The sequence below is a fragment of the Calypte anna genome, chromosome Z (genome assembly GCF_003957555.1).
Source record: "Calypte anna isolate BGI_N300 chromosome Z, bCalAnn1_v1.p, whole genome shotgun sequence".
Classification (NCBI taxonomy): Eukaryota; Metazoa; Chordata; class Aves; order Apodiformes; family Trochilidae; genus Calypte; species Calypte anna.
The window spans coordinates 51,723,838-51,742,648 of record NC_044274.1 but is presented as its reverse complement, the minus strand read 5'-3'; the positions used below and the strand labels follow the sequence as shown (position 1 = coordinate 51,742,648).

Below are 18,811 nucleotides of genomic sequence, written 5' to 3'. Positions count from 1 at the left end.
CGTCGCATCTGTTGTGCCCCAGCGCGTCTAGGCTCGGCCTTCCCCACACACACACCCAGGACAAGCTGGGGTCGGGGCCGGGGGGGCTGGGACCCCGCGGGGGACGATCCCGAAGACGGCTCCGGGATGCGCAGGTGTGGGTCAGCCCCCCCGGCCCAGACCTTGGTCCCGCCCCCTCTCGGACACCCAGGGCGCGTTGCCGCGGCAAGGCATAGGGCGTGGCCGCCATCAGCCAATAGGGAGGCGGGGCGTGGGCACGGGGCGGTGGCGCGGGGGTATTTAAAAGCGCGTCAGGTCAGTCCGCTCTCTGCTGCTCCGGATAGTTCACTATGGCGTCAAGGGTGACAGAGGTTAGTGCGGGACGGGGACGAAGTCGTCAGGACAAGAGGCGATTCGGCTGGAATGAGCGGGAGTGGGGCGTCATGCCACAGGTAGGGGGAGAGCTGCTTGACTAACAGGTGTAGGGAGGCGGCCGTGCAGCCCTCCCGTGCCCGGCTCCTTCCCTCCTCTCCGTCCAGAAACCTTCCAGCCTCGCGAGCAGAGGGGTGCATCAGGGCAACCTTCCCGAGTCCTCCACGCACCCTAGATCCTTCGTGTCGGGATGGGGGTAGGGGGGCGCGGGGCGCGGGGCGGGGGCGCGAATTTCTCCAGGTTCCTCCCTGCTCCCTATCAGTTCTCAGGCTTGGGAGGGGAGCAGCAGTGCAACTTCCCAGTTGGTCCAGCTTCGGGGGTCCGCTGCTCTCCCTCTGCTCTGCTCCTTCAGCCCACCGGCTTCGGGTGGGGGGTGAGCGATGCGTGCAGCCTTCCTCCATTTATCCGCGTTCGGGGGTGCAGCCGCGCGATCTCCCCTCCACCCCCATCATTCCCGCTGGCGGGTGCAGCGCACCGGCCCGCTGTTCCCCGTCGGGGTGCCGCTGACCGCTCTCCCTCCTTTCCCTTCTCTCCGCAGCCCTGCCGCACCGGGACCCGTGCCGCAGCGAAGGGCAGCCGGTTCTGTGGGGCAAAGGGGGGGGCGATGGCCTACAAGGTCGGGGTGCGTTTCCGATCCGCCCTGAGGGACATCGGCAACAGCGTCGCGTACCCGAACGTGTGGGCTGCCAGAGGGGCGACGGTGAAAACGCGCCCCGAGCAGGAGCCCGGCACGGGGGCCGTGCCTGCCGCCATCCCAAATAGTAAGGCTGCCGCGAATGAACCCGAGGACGCCACTGAAGAGGAGATGATGCAGACAGCCCCGGAGTCACAGTCCGAGTTAGAGGCCCAGTCTGAGCTGCAGATGGTGCCCTCCCAGGTACCCTCCTCTCACAGCCCCCTTAGGGCCATGTGCCCCAGCTCTGAGCTGAGTGGGGTACACAGCCCCCCTACTGTGCTCCGTGGCAGCCTTTGCTTGGCTTGCACTGGGCTGCAAAGGGAGATGCTGCTCAAGCTAATCCCAAATTTCCTTGTAGTTGGTGCCTCAGTTTCCAAACCTTACGGAGACGAAGACAGATGACTCACTGTGCCAAGCTTTTTCTCATGTCCTGCTTGCTGTAGAAGATGAAGATGTGAAAGATGGCACTGACCAATACTTGTGCAGCGACTATGTGAAGGATATCTACAACTATCAGAGAGAACTCGAGGTTAGTAGTAGTTCAGAACTGAGAGGGCCATCTGCTGACACTTAAGCAAATCTGTCATTACAGGTGTGACTTGGAGCTCGTATTCACTTTCACCTGTACATTTAATAAATGATCCCTCAACTTAAAATGCAACAATGAACTGAGCTGATAAAAAAGTGCTGGTTGTTAGACCAGTCAACTAGTTGTACCAGTACCATGTCTTTCTAGCCCATCTCTCGTGCACAACAAAAACTTTTGCCCCGTGGCCTACACCTATGAGCTGTGCCAGCGAATGAATGTGCCAGTGTGAATTTAGTAAGCCTTATCATGCAAAAAAAGTATCTTAACAATTGCAAATGCTCCTGCTAAGTGACTAGGTCTGTTAACCCTGTTCCTTCCGTGTAGGAGAATCAACCTGTCAGACCCGAATACCTGTCCAAGAGAGAAATTACTAAGAACATGCGTGCTGAACTGGTGGACTGGCTGGTGCAAACACAGGTAAAATTCAGACTCCAGCTGGAGACCTTGTACTTGGCAGTTGGCATCCTCGATCGCTACCTTCAGGTGAGTGTCTTTGCCCACTGTCAGGCAATGCTTTTACTCTAAGCTTAAGCACAACAAGCACTGATCATTAAGAACATATGTGGTTAGACATTTTACCCTTAACAAAATAAGTCTGACCAACAAAGAGCATTTGCTATTGAATAGTATGTACGACATAACTCTCAGATATAAGCAGCAACTCGACATACCAGACCTGCTTATTCCTCTCCCTGATTTGATCTCAAAGCCTTCTAATACCCCTGATGCCAAAAGAGGTGACGTTGTCTGCTGTTTCTTACTACAGGACAATCCTGTTTCCAGTAAGGCATTTCAGCTGGTTGGTGTTGCAGCATTGTTTATTGCCAGCAAGTATGAAGAGGTACAACCCCCATCTATTGGAAAATTTGTGTGTGTTGCTGATAGAACTTGTGCAAGATGGAAACTCCGCCAGATGGAGAGGAAGATCCTGCAAGCCCTGGACTTCAGTCTGGGTCTCCCCCTTCCAGTGCACTTTCTCAGAAGGGTTTCAAAGATTGCAAAGGTAATGATGAGAACAAGTGTTCCTGTGTGTAGCATATGCAAAATGAAGTACTCTGTCAACTTGTTAAAATAGCTCAAAACCTTGGAGTACTGCAACAGTTCACCAGCTGAGCCTGGCTGAGACCTAGCTCCAATGTAGAAACAGGTCTTGCTTGCTTTCAGTGAGATGAGCCTAAGCCACCCAAATATAAGACTTAAAATCCTTGTCTGGTACTGCAGGTGGCTGCTATTGAAAGGAGTGCTCTTTATTATGAGCAGCCTAATGCAGCACAGAACTACTCTGTGATTAAGTCAATTGAATTTCAAGCCTATGTTTCTGAAAGCACTTGCTTATGGAAGTGTTTGTTTCTGCCTGACTAAGCAAAGCCTTGACAGGATCCTCTTGCCTTGGAGGTAGCTAACACTTGACTCTGACTTATTGCAGATGAGCTTGAAACAGAATCTTCTGTCCCGATACCTGATGGAGCTGTGCATTGTAGACTATGATATGGTTCACTTCCCTCCATCCAAGATTGCAGCAGCTGCTTCCTGTTTGGCTCTGAAACTCCTTGGTGGATTCATGTGGGTAAGTCACGCTTGTCAGATCAGCTTCTAGGTTGGGACTTAGTAGGTCTCTGCACTAGTTTGAAAGGCAGCTCTGGGCCAAGTGCATGCCTCTGGCTTCCCTTGTACCATCTTGGTATGTGCTCTACAAGGAGCCAGTAGCTGGGCAGTAACTGTGAGACAGGAGACCACAGCTGCCCAAGCCCAACAGAAGACAGAGAAACTTGGGTACTTGGCTTGTTCTAGTGGGCTTGTTGTCGTGGTTTAGGCCCAGCCAGTAACAAAGGACCAGGCAGCTGCTCGCACCCCCTCCCCCCACCTCAGGATGGTGAGGAGGAAATCCTCTTAAAACCTTTTGGGTCAACACAAAGACTAGGAGGGTTCCACTCACCTGTTATGGTCACAGGAAAAATAGACTTGCCCTGGGGGGGGAGGGGAGAATCAATTAAATTTGTCATTGATCAAAGTGGGGCAAAGAAAAAAAAAAACATCCAGAACTTTAATACCTTACCCCCCCCCTCTACCCTCAGGTCTTATGGCCTTGTTCCCTTCTTGAATATGTTAATCAGAGAGGCAAATCTGTTATCTTAAGATAGGCTTAACATTAGCCACAGGTGGAGCCAGACTCTTCTGGGGACACGGGAGTTTTCAGTAGCTTCTCACATGAGCTATCTCTGGGACCTCTCTCCTGCTACCAAAAATGGCACCACATCAAAGCAGAAAACTTGTCTAATAACTTGCCTTCCTTTCAGACACCAGCTCTACAAAACTGTACATCCTACACTGAGAATGACCTTTTCCCTGTTATGCAGCACATGGCAAAGAACGTAATTCTTGTGAATAAGGGGAAAATAAAGGAGATGGTAAGAATCTTGTGGTGCAGATGGTGTGTGTGTGAGTGATTAAGTGTCCATGGACTGGTCTTTGTGCTAGGATGCGTGTGGCTTGACCATGACCAAACCTCAGGCTAGCTGGACCAATGTTAAGTTTATGAACAGTGTTCTCTTAATCAAAACTATCTCTTTGCAGGCTGTCAAGGTCAAATATTCGATCAACAAAAACATGATGATAAGCACCATTGACCAACTGCAAGGTCCGATCATAAGAAAGCTAGGCCAGCCTCTGATTGAGATGTAAACTCAAGCAGAACCTTGTCATGGTGTTCCCCTAAGAATTTAACTGTTATTCTTTGTACCTTTGTATCTCCTGCACTTTTAAAAAATATAAAAAAAAATAAATAACAAAATAGGCTCGTGAACAGTGTCGATTCACTTCTTCTCTGGGGTAGAGCAGCTGAATTCCGCCTACAGTTGAGGCACCTGGGGAGGCTGGGGTGGGTGTTAGGTGAGCTGTGGGGCTGCTGATCCTCCCTCCGAGCACAGGCTCTGCTCACCTGGTGAGTTGAATTAGACTGCAGCTCTACTGGCTTAGTATTCATTTTGGTATATTTTTAATAACTTACCTAATAACTGCCAGCTCTACCTCTATGAGAGGTCTGGTCACAGAGCTGTACCAGCCTTTGGAATTATAATTATTCCTTTTTTTTTTTTTTTTTTTTTTTTTTTTTTTTTTTTTTTTGTCTTTGTTACAAAAAGCTCACTTCTGCTTCCCCTGTTATTTCTCTGAAGAACGCCTGTGAGAAGGGGCTGCCTCCTTACCCTCTTGGGCCCACTGCAGGTGTAGAGAGGGGCCCGAGGTAGCGGAGGGTAAGCACAGCCCCTCTCAGATGTCCCTTGGCTGTCACAAGCCGGGCCGCGGTTCCGCTCCCCCTGCCGCCCGCGGGACGGAACCGCACAGCGCGAGGTGCGGCCCGGGCCCCGCCCCTCAGCCGCCGCTGGCCCTCTGCGCGCGCGGGAAGTTTGAAAGGCGCCGCCATGGAAGCGCCGCCGGGGGAGCCCGACAAGGCCGTCAGGAAGGTGGATGCGCTCATGCTGCTCCGGTCAGTGCTGGGGGGAAGGGGTGGGTGGGGTGGGGTGGGGTGGGGTGCCCCTAAGGCAGTGGCGGCTCCGAGCAGGACGTGGATGGGGGCTGAGAGCGGTGCATGGGCCGGAGGTCGGCCAGCATGCCGGTCATGGCCCAGCGCTGGGCCCGCCGCTTCCTCGGCTCCCAGGGCCCGCCAGCCCCAGCGCCTGTCACACAGACACAGACACAGACACACACACACAGACACACACACACACACACACACACACAAGGGCCCACGCACACACAGCCCGCGCCGGCCCAGTGCCCACACACTCACACCCACCCACCCACACCCCGGCCCAGCTTCCCCAGGGCCCGCCAGCCCCAGCGCCTGTCTCACACACACACACACACACACACACACACACACACACACACACACTCCGTCCCATTGCCGGTCATGGCCCTGCGCCGGGCTCCCCGTTTCCCGGAGGCCCAGGGCCCGGCAGCCCCTGCGCCTGTCGCCCCTGGCTTCCCCCCCTCCTTCCCAGCATCGGTCACCCCCCAGCTCCTCGCCCCCTCCCCAGCTCCTGTGCCGCCCCCCCCCCCCCCAGCGCTGGCTGTGCAGGGTGTCGGGGAGGGGGTTTGCTGAGTTTTGCCTCTTGGTTTCTTCCTCAGGCTGCGGGACCAGATGAAGCAGCAGCTCAGGGACTGCAGCGCTGCCGCTGATACCAGTAAGCCAGTACCTCCTCCAGCAGCCCCCTGTGCTTCCTCTTAATGTGATGTTACAGTAAAGAAGAACATGACGTGGCTACCATATATGTTGTAAAAAAATACTTATCAAAAATCTTCTTTCTTGTCTTGGACATGTGTCTGAATGCTTAGAAATTCACCCACTGCCGTTTCTCCTCTTGGGTTTTCACTTTCAGACCCCTCTAACACTCTTGAGACATGGTGGTAGTTTTAAGGAATCTGATCACTAGGGCTAAGTCTTACCAAAAGTCTCCCAAAGTGCTTGGCAGCAATACTGATGTAAGGTGTTTCTCCTTGTTCCTGCTGTGTTTCTGTTACCTATGTTCTCATCCACTGAAGAAGGGAGATAGATGCATATATAGAGCAATGTTGTGAGCCAGCTCTGGCATGACTAGAGAGTGCTAAATGGAAAGATTTTAAAGCCTAACTATTCCTCTGGTATAGCTGCATGGTAGTGTATTCTCACTTAAGAGTGTAAGAGATGATACAGTGTGGAGGCAGAAATAAGAAATACTTTATTTTAGCCATCAAACTGTTTATCCTTATGCTCTGTAGATTGTATTAAAAATAGTCTGTTGTGGACTTTTAGTGTTGTTCTTTCCTTGCAGACCAAGAAAGTGACCTTGATCATGTCATTGAAGAGGGCAGGTATGTGAAGAAGTATGTAATGGGGTAGTTGAAACCACCTTGATGTATTTTAAAATAAAGAAGAGAAAGGTCGATAACTGAACTTCGAAGCTCTCTCTTAGTCACTCCCTGTTAGTAAATCTCTAGATTAATGATTAGTACTTTGCAGGAGTCTGGTGAAAATAAAAGAAATTAAGAGAAAATACATGGAAGAAATATTTTATTCCTAATAGGCTCCTAATGTAGTTCTGTATCTGATGAGGCTTCTAAATTTGCAGTACTTTTGATGGCTGGAATTCACTAATATAATAGCCTATGCCATGTCCAAATACTCCTGGCCTTAGTAGTCTGTGTTTTAAAGGAAGAAATCTTCAGACACAGAAAAAAGTAAAAAATGTGATATTGCTTTTAAATTTCATGTCATATTCACACCATTTGTTGTTTTTTTTTTCCTTCAGTGCCACAAAAGATATGGAAAAAGATATAGAGGAAAAGAAGGTCTCTTTCCAGAACAAGACATTAGCATTGCAAAGGTAGAATTTTTTCCTGTTTATTTGGAGGTTTTCTGATTATTTATATGTGCATTTACACATGTACATACACATCATTCTGATTATAACAGGACTTCAAACACATGTTGTAGCATGTCTTACAAACATGAGAGGTTTTAGTACCACTGAGCCAGCAGGAATGGAGACAGAGGTATGTAGAGAACAACAACAAAAAATTCAAATTCAAATGTGTAAACTTAAAGGTTCCTGCAAAATTGTGGAAGATCGATTTTATAAGTCAGTAAACATATTTCTTGGCTGTATTCTACAAATACCTGTGAAAAGGTGGAAGTGGATAGGTGTTACATGTCTCCTGTATTAAATGTCTGTTCATTTGAATGCCCACGTTTGCCTAGCTTCCCTTCTGCAGAGTATGGAATTGTTGGTGTCCCGAGCATGTTTGGGAAGAGAGAAAGGAGTTGTCAATCTCACAAATAATCACGGGTGAACATTGCTTGTCCTGAGATTTAAGCCCCATTATGTAAGAAGTGTGATATTTAAAAGGTATCGAGTATTTTATATTCATATAATTCCAATGTGAAAGTGGACATAAATACAGCGTTGAAAATAATATTTTCTGTTATTTATTTAAATCTGCTTCTCTATGTTTCTCATCAGTTCTCATCAGTTATGTGTTTCTTCCACACTCTGCAGGATTCAGATTATGCTTGCCTTGAGAAACAAATTGAAGCAAAACGACAGTGACTCACGGTAACATATATTTGGGAAAAGGATGGCTAGAGAGAAATGGACTTTATGCAGCTCAACGTGACAGGGTTCTACATTACTTCATTGTACCTTTTTTAAAAGCAAGCTTCCTTCTTCTACTTTTGACTGACTCATGGACAGTCCTGGCTTGAATCAGCATGATCAGATCTCTTACACCCAAGGCAGATTTACATTTGGGATCTGAATTACCCACCTATTGATTACAGAGTTAGTTTTTTATTCATAAGTGAGAACTTTGTACTTTAGAGGGTTTTTTGTCCTTAATTCATGAATTGCTTGCATTTACGGTAACTGAGTGTGTTGTTACAGATTTAAAACATAAAACAAAGCTTTGCCTCTGCTTTACTGCCCTCGTTAAGTAATGCATAGGAACTTAATGTCTTTGAAAAAGAACTGAAAGCTTCAAACCTGTTTAAAATTAGCTTTTAATTTCCTGCTCAATATTAGCAGGCACATGCATATGAAGTGTAATATAAGACATCTAATTTCTGTCAGAAATACAGCTGAAAATATTGCACCTCCATGATGTCCATGCCATGTGCCTGAATTCAGGAGCTCCAATTGTTAGTCATTCTCAGATGGGTAGGCTTCCTTGATGGCTTCCAATCTCTTTGATTTGAAATTTTAAGCAGACTTAGCTGAAAGCAGGGGAAGCAGGGAGAAATAAGAAGGCTATGAAAGAGCTTTATTTTGGTGTGGGGAATTGAGGATTTTTGGTTTAATCCAAAAAGCCTTTGTTCAAGTATTTAATGTTATTAAATACTTATTTATTATTTAAAAGTCATTATAATTATTAAATAGTTATCTAAAAATTAATATTCATGGTCTTAAGGTATGTAATTTTTGTTTCCTTCCTTAGAGAGATCCTGAAAATGCTGAAACACATTGTAATACTCAGCCAGGAAGTAATTGAACGTCAGCAGGTAAGTGGCAGTTCTACTGCTGCAGTTGTGTTGGTCTGCCAACCTCAACATGGGCAGATTGGAAAGTGACAGGATTGCATAAGGCAAAGGAAGCTAAATAGTGGCCCAGAGGGTGTGGTTTCTACTGTTGTTAAAATTAATGCAATAATGACTTAAGGAAAGTCTGCTTCTAGAATGGCACTTAACTGCTTTTGTGGATTGAATTATCATTTTCTTATATTTTTTGGAGCAAAGAGTCTAGGAAATACTTTTTTTTTTCTTTCTCAGCAACTACGTGAGAAGGAACAGAAGTTGACTGACATTAAAATGAAAAGACTCTGTAAGTGTGTTAGTTATCTTGATTTAGTTTTATATTTGAATGTACATACAGCTCATTTTAAAATTGTCCTTGTAGCAAAATTAATTTGCATCCAAATTAACTAGAATTCTCAGCACAGTTATAAAGCTTCTGAAAAGGGTAGTAAGTACTGTAAAAATGAATTAGTGTGTTGTCTACTTGAGCACAGAGCTGACATGTTTAGCATGAAACATGCAAGATGCTAAAAAAGAAGGATGTGGTAGCATTTTATTATTTAGTGTAAGATCTCCAGGAAACTAAACATCATGTAGTAATTGATATCAGTTCTGCAACACATAAAGGATTCTTTTCTCAGGTTGCACCTCTGTGAAATGTTTGCAGAATAAGGGAGGGGGTTTACTTTCAAAGCACTTGTAATATAGTGGTACTCATTCAAACTTAAAAGTGAAATCAGTTTTCAGAACTTAATAAGGTAAATACATTTTCTGAATGCTCCTACTGTCATATGACCAGGTTTGCCAACCATTCTAGCAACTATTGTTTGTTCCATGCATAGGAAGTAGTGTATACATCAACAGTAGTGAATAAGCACTAAATATATATTTAAATAAATATCTGCCTTTCAAGGGAAAAATAAGCATCCCTAGTATCTTCAGGAATAAGGAAATGAATGCTGTATCAACATTCTTTCAGTGTGTGAACTGTCTCTAATTCAGTCTAGTTTTCAGACTAGACTATAAAAAACTAGTAGTAATCACTGGTGATGCCCAAGTCTCCCTTCAGAGTTTGGTTTTGATCAAATTTGAGAAAGGAGATATTTTTAACATCTCTGACTATAAAAGTTGTGACAACCAAAGAGAGGGTGTAGGGCAGATGGTCAAATTATGGTCCATGTCTGATGCAGATGCAGAGAGCATGTGAATTTTTTCTGTATTGCTAGGAGCTAGGGAGTCACAGCAAATGTTCCTTCTTGTGTGAACAGAAATGTTGAGATACGTTGGAGGGAAGAGATGGATTGTGAAGTTAGGGTTATTGCAGTTGTAGTGCCTTAGAAGTCTGTGAGGAAAAATTATACCTGTAGTTCTACTGCTCACCTAACTAATTCTTAACGCTTCATTTTCCTAATAATGAAACAGCACTAAAAAAAACTCAACAGGAGAAGATACTGCAAATTCAAATCATGACAGAAAAACAAAGGGAGGAACAGAAAAAAATTAAAATGAGTGAAGAGCTGGAGGAGAAACGTAATCACTTAAAGAAGGAACAGGAGTTGATTACAATAATTCAAAACATTTTCCAGGTAATGTGTTGTATCTTATAGAAACAAGTTTGAAGTTTTGCATTATAGTCAAGATAACATAATGTGTGGTAAGTTTAACATCAAGCGAAACTGTGTTATCTTAGAACTTTGAAGTAGTGATGGTAATGGAAAAAATGCTGTGTGAAAGGAAAACTTTTTTGCTCCAAAGACTAAACACACGAAATTGTCACAAACTTCTTTGAAATAATGACGTACGCAGTCAGAGGCAGTCTTAACAATTTATTCTTTTGTTTGTTCAAAGGTACAAAAAAAAAAAAAAAAAAAAATTTTTTTTGCAGGATATCTGTCACAGCAGCAGCTTTATTTTGTTATTTGGAGAGTCACCCCTACAGCCCCCAGATCAGTTTCCCCAGCTCACGATTGCGAAAAATAAAATGATCTTAATCCCATGATACCAGTGAGCCAGATTGCTGCTTCTCAGCCTGCCCCTTCTGACCACATGTGTCACTCTACCTTGTCATACATAGCCTTGGCCTGCAGCCACAGCCCATCTCCAAATACTTGCAGTGATGTAACCTTCAACCTTTTGGTTACCTGCATATCAGATGCTGCTGACTAGTCTGTGTCTGTGCATCTGACTGGCAGGTCATCTGGAGTGTGGGACTGGGCAAAGTGAGGAGGAAAACCTCTTGATTTGGGATTGGGTGGAAGGGGTTCCTGCAGCATCCTGTGATGAGAGGGGCTCTACTCAAGGTCACAGGCACTGCTGCACTCTGGTTCTCTGTCTCTCACTTGGTGACACGTGTTGGCTTCCCTCACCTGGCCAAGCAGATCCTCCCTTACCTGGCCACTCATGTACAAAGATGGGAGACACAGTGGGCTGTAAATTGCAATTGCAGTGCCTTTGAGTTTGTCTGCAAAAAGGCTATGAAATCCCAGTAAAGCACGCACAAAGTTTATTTAAAACATTCAGACTGGGGAAAACAGAGATAATCTTGGAGGACTTCAGGAGGAAAAAAATATATAACAATGCTGTAAATTTGAATGCTGAAAATTTCAAGGACAGAAAGCCACATGTTTCTGTATTTGGTTGCTTTGTCAGCTTGTGGTTTGCATTGGTAACAATGTTTTGTCTCCAAATGGGAACAAGAAATTCAACTTTCTTGGGTTTTAGATTAGATTTTGAGAATTATCTGGTTAGATTTGATTATTTCAATTTTCAAAAGAGAATGGCTGAGTGAAAATGTTAACTGAAGTATCTTATGTTTGAGGCAAACTTTATTTCATGTGATTTTTAAAAAAATCCTCCAAATCCCTATGTTTAAAATAAGAATGGTGTGCAAGCAGCTCTAGGGAATTCTAAGCACTGCTTTCTTTTTTTGCCAGTGTATTTTTAATAGGATCTAAGCTGATCTTTCCTCTTCCCCCTCTATGCCACTACAAGAAGTACTGTGAATTTCATGGGCTTCCAAATTAAAAAACAGACAGCTTCTGAGAGATTTACTAGGAATAATCCCTTTGAAGGGCTTTTTTAACTAATAATCTTTCTTTCTTATAGAATATCATAATTGGAAGCAGAGTGAACTGGGCAGAAGATCCATCTTTAAGAGCAATTGTTCTAAAGCTTGAAAAAGTCTTTTTTCTGTGAGCTGGAAGAAATGGTGTTCAATTTTATACATAGACAAACTTAATAGATTAATATGCACCATGAAATCATCTGTGAAGATGTGGCACTCTCTAGACTATCAACATGGCCACATAACCCTTTGAAGTGAAATCTAATTCCTGGTATAAAACAAATGTTTGGGCAAGCAGTGTAGCTGCCTGATGAGCCACTTGATAGCTATCCTGGCCAGAAGGCTCGTTTTACTCTGTAAGTCAGCAATAACACAAATAGGAAGAATAATTTTTACATTTCAACTTTTTACATAAAAGTTGGCTTTCACCAGGCTCTGCCATTCTTTCCCTGGGCAGCAGCAGGCTGCAGAGCTCACACAAGTTGGGTGCATGATGCTTTTGGCTCCTGTTGGAAAGCCCAAACGGCAAAATTTACTTAAGTCACTCTTAGGGTTTTTGTATTATTTTTTCCCATTTTAAAGCATTATGTGTAAATTTAAACACTGAGCAGGTTATACCTTTACTTTTAACAGTGATTTGTGAATGTGCTATGGGCCTATTATTGTAGTGGAGCACCCATTGGATAGATATGGTAGATATAGCCTATAGATACTCATGCAGCAAAATAACGCTTCTAGGGAAGAGGCGGGGAAAATGCAAGAGACGACTTTTTGCTATTGATTGTGCAGCTTAGGCAGGGCTTATCTGTGTTCCTACATTGTCGATGATTGGGCATTGCCTATGCAAGGCCTTACTGTTAGCAACACTAAGGCTAACTGTTAGCAAGGCCTTCCTGTTAGCAATACTAAGGCTAACTGTTAGCAATATAAAGGCTAACTAGAATTAAAGCCATATATAGTCATGTATCAAGTCTGCACTGTCCTTGATCCACAGCAAAAGCAAGTAAACAGGACATTGTGGTCAGAAAAATGAGGGTGCAATCCACATGTGAGAATCTCTCGGGATTATCGAAGGAGGATTCACTTGTTTTATGCCAACCAACTATAAGCTTAATTTTAGTAATATGCATGAGCTAATTAAAGCAATTAACCAATTGTAACAAAAGTAATCATATGTTATGTGTTATATAATCACAAATGTATAAAGAACATCTTAGAGACAATAAAGTTGGCTCTGACTGATCATATTGATCGTGCGTCATCCCCTTCTTGCGACAAGTGGCTCCTCTTCCTGCGACACTACATTGATAGTTGTATGTTTGATTTACGTTTGAAGAACACCGACCAAACCCTCACGCGTCACTTTTTTAAATATTGTAACTTTTAACTCGGTAAGCAGGTCGAATAAAAGTAAAACTCGCTTGGGCTTTTTGCGTTTCGGTTTTGTGGGGTTTTTTTTCCAATTATTTCGAAGCCCCGCCTCACTGTGTCCCTCTTTTCAGCGCGCCCCTGCGATCGGCCCACGCCCCAAGCGGGCGCGGTCACGGGGGCCGCGGTCACGGCGGCGTGGAGCGCGGTCACGGCGGCGGGGGGCGCGGTTACGGTGGCGGGGGCGTGGCTCGGCGCTCCCCTTAGGCGAGCGGGACGGGGCGGGGCGAGGCGAGGCGCGGTGCGGGGGTCACCATGGGCAGTAAGATGGCGGCGGCCGCCAGGGTCGTTCAGGTAACGGCGTTAGGCCCGCGGGCTGAGGGGCAGTGAGGATCGGCTGTAGTCAGGAGTCTGGTTTATGGCCGTGGGGTTGGCCTTGCGTTTGGTCGCCGGGGCCAGGGGCGGCGGCGGGGGGGTCGGTGTCCTTGGGGCGGGGGAAGAGGTACACGGCGGGGCCCGTTCGGTGCTGCCGGTCGCTTGATGGCCGTGCCCGGAGGTGTGGTAGCGAAGGATGCTGCTGGTCAGCCCGCAGCGGTTTTTGCGTTGTTCATAGGGGAGGGCGCTCGGCAGCCTTTCTGAATCCACCCTTCCTCAAGGTGAAGGTGAGACGCGGAGTCTTTCTCAAAAGAAAGACTCGGAAATAAACTGGGTGGCTTCATCTGGGGAGGTTTATAGTTTAGAGGTGTTTTTAAAATAGAACGCGTCAGTCCCCTCCAACTTCCTGAACACATGTGTACAGGCAGAGCACAACTAGCGATTACACGTGCTGAAACTTGGTAATTGTATTTGTGCAACTGTGGTGGCTGTTTCTGTACATTGGCACACAGGGATTGATGTGAGAGAAGAAAGAATGCTTTTTTCCTGCTCAGGGTGGAGATGATGGAATTTCTTTGGCCTTTAAAGGTGACATTTCTCTTTGGGGTGAACAGGGAATATTAATAAGTATCAGAGTATCAGAATATTGCTACAGAAAGTGATAAAGAATTGGTTGTTTCATATGTTACATATAACATTTTAATATTGCCAAAGTAATGTGTATCTAGGAATACATTTTACTCTCTCTGTTTCTGCTGCTTCCATGTCTTGTTCTAGGTAGTCAAGCCACATACTCCGTTAATTAAGTTCCCGGACAGAAAAAGTAGTCCCAGGCCTAAAAGTAAGTTACTTAATCTCTGTATCCAACTTGCACCACGTTTCCTTACATTAACTGTTATATAAGAACCAGCACGCATTTTTTTTTTTTTTCTGCTTCAGCTATGTGACTCAAATGATTCTGAGCAGGGATTCTGGTTGTTTTCATCTGAAGGCATCTTTGACTTCCTCTTCAGACTCAGTAGAACTGTGGGCATGTGCAAAATGCATGTGTGTCTTTGTTTCTAGTCAAGAAAGACTTTTTATTTGTAGAATCCTAGTTTTACGCATACTGTTATTTGCCTGAAATGATTGTGGCCAGGTCTGTTTGAAGCAGCTCCAATATTTGGTGGTATTTGAAGAAAGGATGTTGCATTTTTCTCTCCTTTTCTTACTGTGTGATGTCTGTGGTACTGAAAACCCTGGATATAGCTGGGAGAGCCATCCCACTGTACATTTTAAAAGGTATTTTCTTACGCTAATAGATAATGCTGGGAAAAAAATAATTTAATTGCAGTCTTTGATGTTAATATTTATGCATACAGCTCTGTTGATGTTTACAGCATTCCCAGTACTGTTATGTTTACACATGGAAGTTATATATATATAAATAGACTAGACTAGACTAGAATGGAAATGTTCTACCTTTAACCTAACCTTTTACCTAGTCTACCACTAAACCCGTATGCCTAAGCACTTATTGTCTCTTTTTTTAAGTACCTCCAGGGATGACACCACCACCAGTTCCCTGGGCAGCCTGTTCCAGTGCCCAACTACCCTTTCCATAACGAATTTTTTCCTTGCATCCAATCTTAACCTCCCATGGCACAACTTGAGGCAATTTCTTCTTGCTCTGTCTCTTGTTCCTGGAGAGAAGTGACCAACATCCACTTGTGACCAGCCCACAGCATTACCATATTTGTGATTTGGTTTATGTTTAATTTATTCAGACATCACAAAGTATACAGAATGCATGAGTGACACTTCTGCTTTACCTATGAACTCTTCAGGAATTATTTTCTGCAACAACTTGTTGACAGAATTCTGTATGTTTTGCACAGTTCAGCCAAATGCACTGTCCCTCATCCTAGTGAGCTGCTTTCTCAAAGGCTTGAAAATGTGTTACTTAGCTTTAGTTTATCTTTGCGTCTGAAGATTTTTGTGAGTGTGTAAATTAGACTTTTCTACCTTAATCAGATTCTGTCATCTCATTAGTAAATTGCAGTCTGCCTCATCTTATTTGAATGCTGTTTCAATGTACCAAACTACTGTGTTACTACCACAGTATGATGGTCTCAAACATGGAAGGGATAAATGTCATCTGAGCTAAGGCAACAGTGGTATTAAGCCCAGAACTTTTGAGTTTTGACTTCTGATATTTTTATTTGGCTAATTCATATACTTAAAGTACTTTTCAAACTTTGAAGCACACGATACAGGAAAATCCTTGGCAAATCTTTAGACGCTACTGTGGTGCATGTTTTTTTCATATACAAGGCGTGTTGTTTCTTGAAAGAAAAACACTTCATAGTCATTAACAGCCAAAACTATTTCATCTGTTCTTAGAAAGCTGACAAATAGCATGTTCTTCCATTTCCGTCTTCTGTTGCCTTTGCTTCTGCTCTTAAGTTTTAAAATTTCAGCTTAATGGCATACCCCCTGTGCACAATTATGCTCCTTCTGATGGGCTATCTTCTGCCTTTCTCTGCCTGGGACATGCCATTGTTCCTGAACCCCTTACCAACTTGTGACTTTCACATGCAGTCTTCCGACAGAAATTCTGAACAGAGGTGGCTTTTCCTGAATGATAACCCTTATGATAAGCATTCTGCTTATCAGGTGCTTTAACCTTATGTGGAGAGGTCTGTGTGCTGTGAGAGTCCATCCTGCCTGAGCAGTTAGTGGTGCACTGCCGTTGTGAAGTCAGCCATGGTGGGACAGACCTACAGCTAAGAATGCTGAGTTTGACAATGCTGCCCTTTTTTCTGTTGTTCTCTCATCTTCAAACTCAGGGCGTCTTCTGTAGTGTGAATTCCTTAAGCCTAGCTCCTGGACCACATCTGTACAGTACTTCATGCACTTCTTGGTCTCTGCAGTCATTAACATTGGTTGCTCATGCCCAGCTTTTGGTGATCATTCTGCACATCACTAACAAAATTTGATAAGATGCCATTTGGTAATAATAGGTACAACACTGCATTTCATGTTGCAGTATATCATAGTTATAGTTGTGAGCTTTATCTTTCTGGGAGCTTCTGCCTTTTTTTCACTTGTTTGTGGTACAGTAGCAGTAAACAAAAAAGCATCATCTCAGTGGATCCCAATTACTTGCATTAGTTATCTTTCTACATAATGGCCTCCACACACACATTTGTGATACTGTAAGCTTTTCTGCAAGAAGGGCTTTCTGTGAGAAACCCTTTGCTACGATACAGGCTGACGGATCTTCTGTTTCCACATCAGTGTTTCTTCCTCTCAGACATGCTTTCTCTTATCGTCAGATTTCTTTCACTGGGTTCTTGATGTATTTAACAGTAATAAAAAGCAGGCTGTGAGAAGATTGTCTTAATGCTTTTAAGTAGTAGTTGTAATGAAGAATGTTACTAGTAACTGGTAACTTGAGTTAGCTGCTCATTAAATTTACAGTCTTTTTACATTACTGTGTTGTTACATTGTTTACGTTTCTGTAAAAGGTTTTGCAATCTGGGTTTCAGTACAGGAGTCTCTACAAGCAAGTGTGCCATCTTTCAGTGCTTCCAAAGCCCAGGAGCCTGGGGAAGGCAGCTCACTGGCCTTTCAGACTTCACCTGTTACTAGAGTACAAGGCACACCAGATACTTCTGAATTAGCAAGAATCTTACCTCAAAAATACAGAAGGAAACTTATGTCAAATGAAGAGATTGAATATATTCAAGTAAGTTTAACTTATTGGTGTATGTTGCTTATGTTTACCTACGATTTAGCTTGTTTGTGCACATTCTTTGAAGTTTAAAATCTGGTATTGCATTGTAATTCTTGGTAGAGGTGCACTCACAGCTTTCATAGCTTTGGTGCACAGTACCCACACCACAAATACTTAATAGAAAAGATAACCAACTCTCACTAAACAGTAGTCTGTGGTATCACTGAGTGGATAGGGACCTAATACAGGCATGTAGATAGCTAGTGATAGCATAGCCTTACGTTAATCACTGTCGCTACCTGCTCTGTAACCATTAAACAATACAATAGTTTAATGTGTAATTTGAATGAGCAAGAGAGTCTGCACTTAGACCAGCAGATACTGTTACTGGGTGATTTGAGTCCAAAACATTTCTCGGACTATTTTTTATTTGTTATTTATTAGTGAGTTAACTCTTGTATTTCTAGTCACGGAAGCATTTTATTAAATTTGATACGAATACTTCCTGCAACATTTGAAAATCAGACATTCTACATGGAAGGCAAGAAAATCCTGCTTTTTCTGTTACAATTCTCAGGTGTTAACACAGATTCTTGAAAAGTGAGAATGCACAGAATTTTAAGAACTTATGAAAGACATGCAAGTTTGAAATTAAAAGAAACTTGCATAGTTTTGCTAAACAGTAAGGACATGTGCAATGTTGTTGTGTTGGTAGAGGAAATTGGTTTTCCTGCATGTGTGTGGGTAGGGTATTAAAATTTTAAATAAAGTTATTTTTCATAGTAATACCTCTCTTGATGTCTAGCATACCTTTTCTAATGGTGAGGCAAGTTGTAAATAGACCTTGTTGGGAAAATAACGAATACTTTTCTGATTTCTCATAGAATTGTAATGGCTCACTCATTTTTACCTTAGAAGTGAGGCAGTGAAAATAATTCTAAAATCTGAGTTCCCTAGACCTTTCTAAAGCAAGCAAGAGTTGTATTTCTTCAGGTGGGAGAAATGGAAACATCCATGCTTGTGGTTTGCAGGTGTTCTTTTTGTATTCTTCCCTGAAAAACACTGAGCTGTTACTGATAGGTGGTGGTATTTGATACTCAGTGCCTGCTATTCTCTAGCTTAAAAACCAAGGTGTAAATCAGAAATTGAAAGTAGAACTTCTGTTAGTGCAAAAGATTTGATCTCTTATTTTCCATTCTGTTAGCAGAAAATATTTAACTGCCCACTTTTCTTTTTGCAGCGTGGGGGTCCGGAGTAAGCATGAACAAAGTTTGCTGGCCACTGTTGAATACGGAGTATTGTATTTGCAATAAAGGCATTTCCTTAGTATCATACCAGATGGCAAACTAATAGCTTTAATAAAAACCCATACGAAGCGTGAGAAGGTTGACACAGCACACCGTATGTATTAAATTTCTGACCCTATTTTCTGTTGACCCCTAAGAAGCAATAGAACTTGCTCGTTGTCTGCACCATTAAAAATATTTTTCTAATTAGCCACTTGCAAACTTGACAGTATAACGGAGTTGCTTCATTATTCTACTTAACAATACCAGCCGGATCTC

General features: G+C 43.7%; 3 protein-coding genes across 3 annotated transcripts; all 3 read left to right on the top strand.

The window, feature by feature from the left end:
* Positions 1–329: 329 nt before the first annotated feature.
* Positions 330–4,358, top strand: CCNB1 (cyclin B1). Its single transcript, XM_030467611.1, has 8 exons — positions 330–431; positions 764–1,288; positions 1,446–1,616; positions 2,001–2,159; positions 2,443–2,679; positions 3,103–3,243; positions 3,974–4,084; positions 4,251–4,358. The coding sequence occupies exons 1-8, from the start codon at positions 330–332 to the stop codon at positions 4,356–4,358; spliced, it is 1,554 nt and encodes a 517-aa protein (XP_030323471.1).
* Positions 4,359–5,042: 684 nt separating this feature from the next.
* LOC115599923 (centromere protein H-like) lies at positions 5,043–13,420 on the top strand. Its single transcript, XM_030467610.1, has 8 exons — positions 5,043–5,160; positions 5,805–5,860; positions 6,488–6,527; positions 6,965–7,039; positions 7,712–7,768; positions 8,646–8,709; positions 8,977–9,028; positions 13,260–13,420. Exons 1-8 carry the CDS (start codon positions 5,096–5,098, stop codon positions 13,418–13,420), a joined length of 570 nt encoding a protein of 189 aa, XP_030323470.1. The 5' UTR covers positions 5,043–5,095.
* On the top strand, positions 13,412–18,764 carry MRPS36 (mitochondrial ribosomal protein S36). Its single transcript, XM_030467729.1, has 4 exons — positions 13,412–13,507; positions 14,306–14,369; positions 17,059–17,258; positions 18,487–18,764. Exons 1-4 carry the CDS (start codon positions 13,469–13,471, stop codon positions 18,502–18,504), a joined length of 321 nt encoding a protein of 106 aa, XP_030323589.1. The 5' UTR covers positions 13,412–13,468; the 3' UTR covers positions 18,505–18,764.
* The last annotated feature ends 47 nt before the right edge of the window (positions 18,765–18,811 follow it).